General features: G+C 46.4%; 1 protein-coding gene across 1 annotated transcript in view; it reads right to left on the bottom strand.

The window, feature by feature from the left end:
* Positions 1–644: 644 nt before the first annotated feature.
* Positions 645–13894, bottom strand: part of IL17RA (interleukin 17 receptor A) — a 31984-nt gene continuing 18734 nt past the window's right edge. Inside the window, exons 6-14 of the mRNA XM_054386853.1 lie at positions 12521–12647; positions 10362–10409; positions 10095–10252; positions 7457–7534; positions 6965–7040; positions 6866–6880; positions 4829–4930; positions 3754–3795; positions 645–2140 (exon numbers count right to left, since the gene is read on the bottom strand). Of these exons, the coding sequence (XP_054242828.1) occupies positions 645–2140; positions 3754–3795; positions 4829–4930; positions 6866–6880; positions 6965–7040; positions 7457–7534; positions 10095–10252; positions 10362–10409; positions 12521–12647 (2142 nt within the window). The remainder of the gene's footprint in view (positions 2141–3753; positions 3796–4828; positions 4931–6865; positions 6881–6964; positions 7041–7456; positions 7535–10094; positions 10253–10361; positions 10410–12520; positions 12648–13894) is intronic.

Here is a 13894-nt window from a genome sequence, read left to right as displayed (position 1 = left end):
CTTGATCTGCTGGACACACTCTTCTGAATGCCATTGGCCTTCTTGGCCACCAGGGCACATTGCTGTCCCATGCAGAACTTCTTGTCCACCAGGCCCATGGAAATGCAGCTGTCAGTGAGCAAGTGGCAACATAAAAACTCTCCAGACACATGCATCAGCCAGAGAGAAGCCAGCCTGGCTGAAGTTTCAGGCACACATCTTTACCAAAGTATTTACAACAAAACATGTAAAATGTGTGAAGATGGCAAGGCACATTTTGCCACCATGTTATCTAAACCTGGTTTTACAAACTCTGGCCATGACTTTTACCCAGTGCAACACAACCAGCATAGCTGGAGGGCATTTTGAAGGCACAAGTGGATGAGGCAGAAGAACTTTTCTGCCATCCATCAATGAGGACTCAATATAACACATCTCACCAAGAAACAGAAGTACTGCCTGCTCTCTCACAGGGCTGGCCAATAGCCCTTGCTTCTCTCTCTAGAGATGGGAAGCTGTGTCAGCAGTCTGTTGGGTAATTCTCCCTTCTAGCAGATAGGAAGATCCCACCAGTATGCCATTTACAATGCAAGGCCAGGGCTGGTGTTGGAAAAGCAGTTTCAGCACTGTGCATGTATTTCAAGTGGAGCAGGTCCCAACAGAGCCTAACAGTCCTCCAGTGACTGGCCAATATCCATCACCTCAGCTGGGTACCCCCAGTCAGAGCTCCGTTGAACCTCCTGGAGAAACAGCCACTGCTGGAGGCTCTTTAGACTGTTCATGACCTCTGGAGAGAGTTCACAGTTTTCCTGATTCTCTTCCTCTTCTTCTTCCTCCTCCACAAGATCATCAGGAGGCAGAGGGGAACATCTAGAGATGTAGCCTTGGTCTGACTGCACTGACTGTCTTTGGTCTTTGTGTTGGTCATCAAAGACCAACTGCTGTTGCTTATCAGCCTTCTCTTGGCAAAGAGGTGGCTCTGAAGGAAGGACACTCTGCTGATAGAGAGAGCACATGAGTCCGTTCAGATGGTGCCTCAGCTCACCTGAAAGGCTTGCAGGACTCTGCTCATCTGTTGCTGAAACCTCAGAGTCACTGGGGAGGATAACATTGTTCCTCATTGGAAAGCTTGTCTCCAGAAGAGGAACTCCTTCCATGCAGTCCTCGTTACTCATCACACGATGACTGAGGATATTTCTCTCTTCCACAGAGGAGACTGGCTCCACTAGCTGCACTAAGGGAGCCTCATCCACAGGAAGGACCATGGTGTGAGCAGTCTGAGCCCCACAAGGATTCACCTGAGGCTGCAGTTTACAACCTGCACTTTCACCCTCCTGCATTTGGAGGTTGAGGACACAGCAGCAGTCAGGGTCAGGCTCCCGCAGGTGCAGCTGGTGTTTCACAATCCCGCCTGCTCCACTTTGCACAGACTCCTCCACCTGGCTCTCTCTGTTCAGGGACTGCAACTCCTCATCATTATCCAAGCAGATGGTTTCATTCTCAAACCACTCTGGATGCTCCCTCTGCCAGTTCTTGAACTTCTCCACTGCCTCTTTCAGCTTCCTCCCACTGGGGGTGTCGCTGTAATTCTCAGTGGTGATTTCCCGGATCCGACGGATGCGCCCAGGTTCGAACTTCTCCAGGTCCTGAATCCGGAAATAAATGTCCTCAAACTTGTCCATCAGCTGGTACCTGGATGTGACATTGAACAGGTCAGGGATGTCTCTCTCACTGCTTATCCCCTCAAAATAGCACACTATGTACATCCCAAAACAGGCTGGCTTCTTGAAATCCGGCAGGATCAGGTTCAAGGCTGGGGTGAAGAGGTCTCCCATCGGCTTCTGCTGATCCTGCTTGAGGCGCACAGGCTCGCCCCCCAGCATGGCCTGCCACTTGGCCTGGGTACCTCGAGAACACAAGATGATGATCTTGGAAGTGAGGTCTTCCATTTCCTTCTTCTGTCGAGTCAGCCAAGGTAAGGGCCCCAGCTCTGAGATCTGATGATCTTCCAGCAAATCCAGGGCTACAGCAGTGCCACAGACCGTCATCAGGAACTCAGCAAACTTCAGCACCACATCCACATACAGGAGGTGGTCAGCAGAGTACACAACCCAAACCTTCCGGGGCTTCAGGGGCGGCAGAGGAAGGTCGGTGTATGGTGCTGCTGAAAGATAGGAAAACATTTGTCCTGGCTGCATTCCTGGAACTGCAGTGGTGCAAGCCAGAAGCCAGCAACACAGGAGAACATCCACAGAATCACAGAATCACAGAATGTTACGGGTTGGAAGGAACCTCCAAAGCTCATCCAGTCCAACCCCCCTGCCAGAGCAGGAGCACCTAGAGCAGGTCACACAGGAACACAGCCAGGTGGGTCTTGAATATCTCCAGAGAGGGAGACTCCACAACCCCCCTGGGCAGCCTGTTCCAGGGTTCTGTCACCCTCACAGGGAAAACATTTTCCTCCTGTTTCCATGGAACTTCCTATGCCTCAACTTCCACCATTGTCCCTTGTGCTGTCACTGGGCATCACCCAGCAGAGCCTGGCTCCAGCCTCTGGGCACTCACCCTGCACATCTTTATCAACATGAATGAGGTCACCCCTCAGACTCCTCCTCTCCAAGATGAAGAGCCTCAGCTCCCTATCAACAAAAGGTCCTAGTAGCTACCAGTTTTGAAGCTATTTTGGCAACATCTGCAAACACCATCTAATTGTGTAAATGTAGTGTGAAAGTCCAGGCAGTGGAGCTGTGATTTATAACAATGCCTGGATGGGCCATGGAATTCCCCACACTGGTGAGACACAAGCTTCAAGAGGTTTGCAGATGTATCTACAGCCCCTTCTGAAGAGCTGATTGCACCCACCCCAAAAAAATCTGTTATCATTGAATCATTAAGGTTGGAAAAGACCTTTAAGATCATCAAGTCCAACTATCAAACCAACACCACCATGTTCATGAAGCCATGTCCCCAAGTACCATGTCTACACATTTTTTGATCATCTCCCCACCACTTCCCTGGGCAGCTTGTTCTGAAAACATGCATAAGGACAAATTTGGGCTTGCTTCCAAAGAAAGAAGATGCAAGCACTGCTATTTATGCTATCTAAATTTTACAGTACTATTTCTCCCACTTCCTGAAATTGTGTGAGGGAGTTTACAAAGAGATACATAAATGACAAAACTCTTGCCTGGATTTCATAGAGGGGCATGAAAAGACAACCAGGGATGGGAGGGGTGAAGTCAGGCTAATAGCTTGCAGCAATCAGCTCATACAACCTCAAAGGGGTCTGGAATGCCCTTGCTCTTTCACAAGCAATGTAGAACTACATGTTTTCTGGAGGTGTGCTCTAGCTCTCACTACTTTTGCCCCTGTACCCCATGCAATCCTTTACATCACATATGGAAGTTTGCTTGGCTTGCTCACTCTACATGACAGAGGTGGTTTGGCTCAGAGTCTCACAAAAGTGAGGTTATTTTCAATGTGAATTTCAATGTGAATCACAGAATGCTATGGCTTCAGACATTAGCAAAGGTTCTCCTACCAGCACAGCCTCAGCTGGCTCAAAAGCCTCAGCACTTTACCAAGCAGTTATCTTCCATCTGGCAACTATGGCCTAATGAATTCCATATAACAAAGTCTCTTTTAGCTAAATAGGAAGACCCTAGGGCTACGTTTTAGAAGCACCTACAGAGCACCTATGACAGTGTGCTGGCCCCTTCTAGGCCTGCTGAACTCACTACACATGGCTGATAGAACACAGGCAAAGCGACTTACCAGTCTGCAAATCAGTGTGGTTGCATTTCCCTCGCCGGTGTGCTGGAAGAGAGAGAAAGTCTCTGTCAGTTCTGAAAACATGAAGCAAGAGTAAACTCTTACAATGACAACACCTTCCCAAGACCAGGTTCAAAAAAACCCCAAACCCCAAATCTTCAGCTGTTCAGGGATAGAAGCATGGGGAGGGAGAAGCCCCATAAAAGAAATCAGTCTGCTGAATGAATAAAGACTCCTCTACAGGCAATTTTGCTATGGACTTTGCTACATCATTCCTTTGAGAGAAGGAATGTACTCAGACCCAGTTTCTTCCATCTTCCCCAGATCTGGCCAGCCTCAAGATGTACAGAAACCCCCCCCCCAGCTGTTCTGCTACCTGCCTTTAAGGAGAAGTGACATTTTAAAATACAGCTTGTCCTTAAGAGGCTTCTCTGAAGTGGCAACTATCACATCTTATAGGTAAGTCTGATGTTAAGAAGTGGTCCAAAATCTTTCCTTTCAGTGATTTGCACATTCTTTCCCGCTGTAATACCTGTCTCATGGTTGTAGCACAAAGGACTAGGAATTAGTCCTCATATTTTCCAACCTGCTCCATGTCAACCCTTGTGCCCTGTTTTTCTTACCTCTTAAATGAAAAATGTTATTTCAAGCTGAAAATAGTATAAAAAAAAGAATTTTGCAGAGACTTTGGGGGACAGTGAAAGACTACAGCCTGGACAAACAGGAAGCTTTTGTTCTGCAAAACTTATGCAATGCAGGAGCAAAATAAATGGGAAAGAGATCTGTAGCAATCTGCAGGAAACAAAGAGCTGAACTACAAAGTTCCTTTTTCCCTTTCTGAGGCCTGAAGCACTATGGAGTATCAGTCAACATAACCCACGGAGGGCTTTACTTAACTAAGTGGAATGTATTAGGATATTAAAATGATGTAAAGCAGAAGATGTTGGCATAGGCATTATCTCAGTGGCAAGACACCAGAGCAGCAAGGAGGAAAACAGCAACAGGAATAGGTAGAGAAGCAGGAAAAAAATATAGTTTTAGCATTAAATCTTTTCTTCCTAGCTGGTATGAGTCTTACCTGCTCGTTTTTTGGTCATGCAAATCACACCTGCTATGACTGATCCCACCAGTAACACACAGATCCCAGTGATACACCAGTAGAGCCATATAATCATATCACCTGTGGTACAAAAACAGTGCTCAGATACTGCTTTACACAAACAGAGCTCCACAAAAGAGCAGAAGCTGCTTGAGCACTGGGCTGAGTTACAGCAGAGCTAATTCTGCTTGGTGGGTTTACTTCCCAGCTCAGTCTCTCCTAAGCAGCTGCACTTCCTCAAGTTAGTGGAATGCTTTCACAGACAGTGTCTGCTTCTAGCAGCAGCAGCACTCAGTGTCTTCTATGAGGACCAGGCTGAGGGAGCTGGGGGTGTTCAGCCTGGAGAAGAGAAGGCTCCAGGCAGATCTAATAGCAGCCTGGCAGTACCTGAAGGGGGCTACAAGAAGGATGGAGAGAGACTATTTGCAAAGGCCTGCAGGGACAGGACAAGGGACAATGGCTTCAAACTAGAGCAGAGCAGATTTAGATTGGATGTTAGGAACAGGTTCTGCACCATGAGGGTAGTGGAACACTGGAAGAGGTTGCCCAGGGAGGTGTTTGGGGCCCCCTCCCTGGAGATATCAACAGGGCTCTGGGCAACCTGATCTAGTTGAGGATGTCCCTGCTGAGTGCAGAGGGAGTTGGTCTAGATGACCTTTGGAGGTCCCTTCTGACCCAGACCATTCTATGATTCTGTGATGTGCAGGCCAAGGTCACTGCTAAACCCTATGCACTACATCAGGGATGCAGAGTAAAAGGCTGCACCTGCAGCAGGGAGCAGGCAGAACAGGAGACCCTGGCCTGGCCACCAAGGTATCCCAACCCATAGGTCATGTTCAGTGGAAAGCTGAGGGACCATGAGGGTCAAGCTTTCTTCTTCAATGGCTGGTGTCCAAGGAGGACTCTGTTCTGCCTTCAATCCTGATCCATGAGTTGCCAAATCCAGTTCCCATCTACCACAGAGTCCAGTCTGGGACTTCTGCCACAGCATCAGTGGTGTTGGTGATGTAATCATCATCAGGGTGTTTGGATTTGATACTGGTTTGGTTTAGATTTGTGTATATTTAATTTTATTATTTTCATTAAAACAGTTTTAGTTTTCTTTTCCAATCCATAAGTCTCTCTTCCTTATTCTCTTCCTTTGGGAATGAGAGGGCTTGACAGAGTGTCTGACACTCCTTTAGTGGCCAGCCCAGCCCTAACCCCTGCCAAGGGCTTTGCCCAAACCCAGAACTTCCTCCTTGCAACATAGCACAGCCACTTCTCAAAAATGAATTCCTGCTCTAAAAATGATGCTGCTCTACACCACAAACTTGCTCCAGAAAGAACCATATGTGCAGCACTCTGCAAAGATGGATCAATAACCATCCTCTAAGCAGCAATGCTTAGCAAGCTTTGACAGGCTACCCAAGTCCTGCGTGTTATAGAAATCTATCTTAAAAAAAAAAAAAAAACAACCCCCAAAAAATCACCATTTTGGGTAAGATTTCTTGGGTTTTGGTTGGGGTTTTGTTGTTTGGTTGTTTTTTTCCCAATCCACAGGTTTTTTTTTCCCTCTCCCTTTTCATTCTTGGGAAAAACAGGTGCTGTTGCAGCCAAATAAATAGATGTCAAATCATCAAGCACATGATTTATCTTGACATTCATAAAAATGAATATATGCAAGCTATTGTCTCCAAAACCTGCTTTATATCATGTAAATTTTTCTTAACACTGAGCAAAGTGACAGAAAGTATTTTACATTAAGACTCTTCTTGTCAAAACTGTTGCTCAAAGAACTTTATGCAAGGGAAGCAACTCTAAAAAAAAAAATTCCTTTTTTAAGGCTCACACTGCATACAAATACTTTCACCATGGTGAAATAACTCTCAACACAGTTCATTCTGACCTCAAGTGTTACAAGGGGACATTTCCTGCCCATTCTCAGGAAGGATCATTTGTTATTCTGTATGACAGGAAAACAGCAGCAAAAAAAAAAAACCAAAAAAGTTTGAGGGTATTGGAAGAACTTCTTACCTGATGGGTCTGTACCTGCAAAAGACAAGAGTTATGTTAAAAATTCAGCTCTCATCTGTAAGACAATGGGAATCTAATGTACAGAACAGCAGTTCTCACTTGGAGCTGGCGAGCAGGGGATGAAAGCAGAATGCCTCAGACAGTCTGTGCCACAGTTCATGAAGAAGGGCTGAATCTGCAGGTGGAAAAAAAAAATCAGAAGAGAAGCTGCTATTCTTAAGAGCAGTTTGTCCCATCTCAGCATTTCCCTGTATTTTAGCACAGAATTCCCATTGCCCTTTGGGAAACAAAACTAATCAAGAATTCTTACACTATCCATTAAGAAGGGAATGAGTTCCTGAGGTTGCACACTTGCCATTCCCAGTCCCTCATCTCTGACTTGCCAACCCTATAACTAAGGAAAAGCCATTGCCTACAGAGAACACTACATAAACCCCCCAAATGTTCACCATAAGCATTATTTCCCTGACAGAGGAAATGAAGGATTAGCTCATCTCAGAACCAAACACCACACACAACCTCCTAACACTCCTAAGATGCTCATTGCATTGTTGGTGAAGGAAGAACACAGGGACAGCAGTGAGATTCTACCTGTATTTCATAGCTGCAGCAAGCTCTTATGTTCTTTTCTATTTTGATTGTGATGTTTACTTGCTCTTGATGTCCACCCTGCAGAAATCAGATGCATGTCGTAACGGAAGGAAGGAAAATGGAATGAAAGCAGGAAAAAAGCAAAAGGACTTGAGATGAGAATATGGAATGGGCCAAAGAAGCATAAATGTCTCTTCTTTTTTTTTTTTTCTGAACAAGAAGTCTACAGAGAGCAAAATGGAAGAATGGTCTGGCCACCATCACTGGAGGTGTGGTGTCTGTGTGACAGACATGGTGATACAGTTAAAGACAGCAGACTAAGATGGCACAAGTAACAGGAAACAATTAAGGATGTTCACTGGATAAATCTAGTTGAGGATACCCCAGCTTACTGCAGAGGGGGTTGGACTAGATGACCTTTGGAGGTCCCTTCCAACCCAGACCATTCTATGATTGTATCATTTTAAATATGTTACCTTCCAGTTACTTAAATTACTTCAGCTATTTCATCTGTAAACATCAACAAGTTTCCTCCATTCATTAAAACCAGCTCTCAGCACTGCTTCTTCTCACACTACCACAAAGTCAGCCTTCTCACCTGCTGTGATAATCCACAAGGATTAGCAGATCCATACTCTAAAATGAGATACATTCACCTCTAACAGGGAGACATGCACACAGCTGTACCAGTTGTGGCAGCAATAACTGAACAAACCCCTTCTTACTGCATGCATGTGTGGGAGGAACAGAAAGATGATACAAACTAAATGCCACCCTATCTGCTCTCCCCCATGGAAAGAGTGGGCACTGGTACCAATGATATTCAGCATTTCCCCTCCCTCAGATGCCTGAAGGAAGAAGTTCTTCCACATGAGAGTGGTGAGACCCTGGAATGGGTTGCCCAGGGAGGTGGTTGAGGCCCCATCCCTGGAGGTGTTTAAGGCCAGGCTGGATGAGGCTCTGGCCAGCCTGATGTACTGTGAGGTGTCCCTGCCCATGGCAGAGGGAGTGGAACTGGGTGATCCTTGAGGTCCCTTCCAACCCTGACTGGTTCTATGATTCTAAGGAGAACATTTATGTCAGAATACACTCTAGATCTACTTTGAGCTTCTCCACAACACAGGCTGTAAGACTTACAGCACTCAAATCTCAGTCTGAGTGAAGCTTTGCACCCCAGCTTTGGCTGATCAATTTATCCCCCAGACATTGGCTTGAGAAAGGCAAAGCCCTCACAACCTAACACCAAATTTTGAGTTTCTTTGTAGATTCATTCATAGAATATCAGGTTAGAAGGGAGCTCAAGGATCATCTAAGTCCAACCTTTCAGGGTAAGGATATAGTTTAAAGGAGATGGCTCAGCACCCTGTCAAGCTGGGCCTTGAAACTCATTCAAGTCTATATTGGAGGGGATGTACAATGAGGCCAGAAGGAAAATGAATGACATTACATTTATTGAAAATAAGTCATGGATACCAAGCACTGAGAACACAGATTTCAAAGGTTAAAATAGGATGCAAAGAAACTGGCAAAGTTTACCCCAAGGAAGGGCCACCTCCACCACTGATGTCAAGGGTATCAGTGCTCCCTGACCCCCAGTACAGCTCACAGTTTGGGCTGGGGCATGTGGCTGGGCCCTGGTGTTTGCTGATTACAGACTTCTCCACATATTATAATTTTTTTTTTAACAGAATCATTCAGGTTGGAAAAGCCCCTCAGGATCACCAAGTCCAACCCAGAACCCTACTCTACAAGGCTCACCCCTAAACCATAGCCCCAAGCACCACATCCAAACCACCTTTTTAAATACATCCAGGCTTGGGGACTCCACCACCTCCCTGGGCAGCACATTCCAATGCCTGACCACTCTTGCTGGGAAAAAATTCTTCCTACTGTCCAGTCTAAACCTACCCTGCTGCAGCTTGAGACCAGTTCTATCACTAATTATCTGGGAGAAGAGACCAGCACCAACCTCTCCACAACCTCCTTGCAGGTAGCTGTAGAGAGCCAGGAGGTCTCCCCTCAGCCTCCTCTTTTTCACACCAACCATCCCCAGCTCCTTCACTCACTCTCCATCAGATTTATTCTCCAGGCCCTCCACAGCTTCCTTGCCCTCCTCTGTCCTGGCTCCAGCACCTCCACATCTCTCTTGGATTGAGGAGCCCAAAACTGGACACAACACTCAAGGTGTGGCCTCCCCAGAGCTGAGTCCCAGGGGACAATCCCCTCCCTGCTCCTGCTGGACACAGCATTTCTAATCCAAGCCAGGATTTGGCTTTCTTGGCCACCTGGGCACTGCTGGCTCCTCTTCAGCTGCTTGTCCATTAGCACCCCCAGATCCCTTTCTGCCAGCAGCTTTCAGCCACACTGCCCCAAGCCTGTAGTGTTGCTTGGGCTTGTTGTGCCCCAAGATCTCTTGAGGTCCCTTCCAACCTCTGATGTACTGTGACACTGTGAAATTCCTGGAGTACAGTTCCTCTTTCCAAAAGCTGATTAAAAACTCTGAAAAGAATTCCTTGAAAACTGCTTGTGTCAGTGTGGGTGTTCCATCTCCTCCTTCACCACAGCTCCAAGTGCTGGTTTGGCAGCCCCTGAAGGAATGTTTGTCATCACAGAGGGAAGCCCTCAGGAATGTCCTCACCTCAGTGAAGTCATGGCTGTTCATCTTACACCTCGTCTCGTTCAGGAAGCTGGTCACGTGGATTTTGTATCGCATTGGTTCCATCCATGGGTTAAAACTCACCAGCAGAGTTGTGTCATCCAGGCTTTCACCTTGGATCCTGGGCTCCCACAGGCTGCCTAGAAGTAGTGCAGATATTCCAAAGTTTCTCAGCCAGCAGAAAGAGTTCAGCAGAGTGCCCATGTCTACGTGACTCAAGCATTTGGGTTTACTTTTTCTTTTGTTTACCTGTGTTTATGCAGGGGGTGGTTGTTTTCATCAGAGAGTCCTTGCAGTCTGCAAGAAAGACCATCAGTGACTAGTCAGAAACACTCCACTTCCATTGAGGAAAAACATCCATTTTCTTATCAGAAGTCAGGCACCTAACCAAGCCCTCCTTGATGAGTAAAGGCCTTTGATCCAAAGCAGTAACCAAATTCTGCAGCAGAATATAGCATCACAGAATTGTCAGGGTTGGAAGGGACCTCAAGGATCATCCAGTTCCAACCCCCCTGCCATGGACAGGGACACCTCACACTACAGCAGGGTGCTCACAGCCACATCCAGCCTGGCCTGAAAAACCTCCAGGAATGAGGCTTCCACTCCCACCCTGGCCAACCTCTTCCAGTGTCTCACCACCCTCATGGGGAACAACTTCTTCCTAACATCCAATCTAAAACTACCCACTTCTAGTTTTGCTTCATTCCCCCCAGTCCTATCACTCCCTGACACCCTAAAATGTCCCTCCCCAACTTTCTTGTAGCTCCCTTCAGATACTGGAAGGCCACAAGAAGGTCTCCCTGGAGCCTTCTCCTCTGCAGACTGAACAACCCCAACTCTCTCAGTCTGTCCTCATAGGAGAGATGCTCCAGCCCTCTGCTCATCCTCATGGCCCTTTCCTGGACACCTTCCAGCACATCCATAAGCCAGCTCTTCTACTGATGCCATGGCTTTGCTGCTTTGTTTTGTTTTTTTTTCTGGTTTTGTTTGTTTGTTTGGTTTGGGATTTTTTGTGAGGTTTTTTTGTTTGTTTTGGTTTGGTTTTTTTGTTTTGTTTTTCAGAAGAGAGTTAATTCCTAAGACTGAAAAAACACAGCATTTATTAGAACAGTGATATTTGACAATTCTTGCTAATTTATAGAAAGAGTCATAGTAGACTAAAAACTTTATATTCATCTTTGAGAGCCCTACAGCAATAGATTCTCCCTGAAGCACTCTGCTCCAATAAGGTTAGGAGGCTGAAATCTTGGAAGAGAGAACACTCTCCCACATTGGTAATTCTCTTCATTTCCTTTAGCATATTGGCCCTGATCTTTGGCAACTTTCTGAAAAGTCAAATCCATAGTTACACATTCAGTGTTTAGCAAGACTCAGCCTGAATTATCACAGAATCAACCAGGTTGGAAAAGACCTCAGAGATCATTAAGTCCAACCTATTACCCAATACCTAACACCACCTGACAACTAAACCATGGCTCCAAGTGCTACATCCAATCTTTCTTTGAACACCTCCAGGGATGGTGACTCCACCACCTTCCTGGGCAGCACATTGCACCAGCCTCACCTTGAATATCTCCAGGGATGGGGCCACAACCACCTCCCTGGGCAACCTCTTCCAGTGTTCCACTACCCTCATGGTGCAGAACTTGTTCCTAACATCCAATCTAAATCTGCTCTTCTCTAGTTTGAAGCCATTGCCCCTCATCCTGTCCCTGCAGGCCTTTGCAAACAGTCTCTCTCCATCCTTCTTGTAGCCCTCTTCAGGTACTGCCAGGCTGCTATTAGATCTGCCTGGAGCCTTCTCTTCTCCAGGCTCAACACCCCCAGCTCCCTCAGCCTGTCCTGGCATGGGAGCTGCTCCAACCCCCTGATCACTTTCCTAACCTCCTCTGGATCTGCTCCTTCAGGTCCATGTCCTTCCTATACTGAGAGCTTCTGATCTGGATGCAGTACTCCAGTAAGGTCTCACCAGAGCAAAGTGGAAGAATCACCTCTCTGGATCTGCTGGCAACTGGCTTTTGACGCAGCCCAGGCTGCCATTGGCCTTCTGTGCTGCAAGCTCACACTGCCTGCTCATGTGCAGCTTCTCATCCATCAGCACCCCCAAGTCCTTTTCCAATATCTGCTGGAAATGTGTCTGCTCCATGAATAAGCATTTCATCAGCAAGATTTATGATATACACATCTTGGATATATACCACAAGGGTACTGTAGGTGAGGCTAGCACTGGGGACTTTCTAAACAGGAAGTTTCAGGAAGGACAACAGGTTTTGATCATCCTGCCACCCTATTGCCAAACTCGCTCGCAAGATCTGGTCTGAAAAAAAAAATTCCCCCAGCCCACATGACCACAAACCAGCACAGTCCTAAGCTCTAGGCTGTAAGTGAACTCCAGCATCTCCTCCTACCAGGCATTGTGAACGACTTGGACTTGCAATTGTAGTCTCCATCCACGCTGAGTTTGGGCAGGTGGTAGACAGTCACTTGGTATGTCTGGCCAGGCTCCACTTCAAACCGGTCAAAAGTGAAGCTCCACTGAAAAGAAAAAGCATTTATAAGGACTCAAACCAGGCATCAACAGCTGACATGGCCCTGTTCCTCTGTGTTCCCTCATCCCATAGGACCTTTCTTCTGAAGCCTGGCTATAAAAAACAAACAAACCAAAGGAACTGAGGTGTATTAAATGCACCAGTCCCCTGGTATGTGCCAAATTCTTCTGTTTGAAATGAGAGCATTACAGTTAATTCTTGGGATTTTTGACCTGATCCAACAGCCTTATGCCAACCAGCTGTGTGGAGTTCCCACTCAATCCCATTCTGAACTGCTGAGGCTGAAATATGCAGTTTTGAGCCTGAAATCATAGTGTAGTAGGAATCTTGCAGTGCCATGCAAGTGCTAAGCAGTTTGAATTGCAATTATACAGCTCTGTACCTGGCCAGGCCACACATTTGCTTTAATCTCTCCTGTTCTCCAGATCAGCAATGCTGTGCAGATTCTGGCAGAAGCACTGGCTCCAGATGTGAGCTAACTGTGGCTACATTCTGTGTGGTAAGCAATCAACTCCAGATTCCTGCTCTTCATAAAGGCAGCTGGGGATGGCTCAGCACTTTCCTCCCAAGGCTGTGTGAAACTGAAGGAGCATGCCCAAGGTTGGTGCTTTTCTCCACAGCAAGAGTGCAAGAAAGAAGTGGAGGTGGAAGCAAAGGTTGAGTTAAAAAGGCTGACAATGTCATGGCTGTCAAGCAGAATGCAAAACCACCTACAATAATTTGCTTTAAGCAGCACTCAGACATGTTAGTGTGATGGTTTGAAACTGTCTAATTTTTCTTCTCACAAAGTTTGAGCAGAGAAAGCTAAAGAGTGTAAATAAGTCACTATTGGGTATAAGAAAGCAAAATAATGATTGTTCTAAACAATTCCACTGGATAGATAGAAATGTTTAAGAACCACTACTCAAAACAAAGTTGGGGCAGTCAGGGCAACTTGCTGGGCTGTCTGGCTGCTGCTGCTTCTTCTCTTCTGGCTGGAGATAACACACTGACCTTGGAGAGCTAAGTTAACAGCTTCTCTGCTTCTATCTCTCTGCCTTCTGCCAGGGGAGCCTGGGGGGGAAGCCCCTTGGGAGGTCCCCTCATGGGAAGCAAAGGGAGCTTGGCTGTGCTTTTCTGTTGATTGTATATATATGTAAATTTGAATTTTGTATATTTGTACATATTCATTGCATTTCATCATAGATTGTAGATTTGCTTGTAAATACAGCTTTCATTTGCTTTCCAGACTGA

The sequence above is a fragment of the Indicator indicator genome, chromosome 14 (assembly GCF_027791375.1).
Source record: "Indicator indicator isolate 239-I01 chromosome 14, UM_Iind_1.1, whole genome shotgun sequence".
In the NCBI taxonomy this organism is placed as follows: Eukaryota; Metazoa; Chordata; class Aves; order Piciformes; family Indicatoridae; genus Indicator; species Indicator indicator.
Note: the sequence above shows the minus strand (reverse complement) of the source record. Positions and strands in the feature narration are given on the sequence as shown.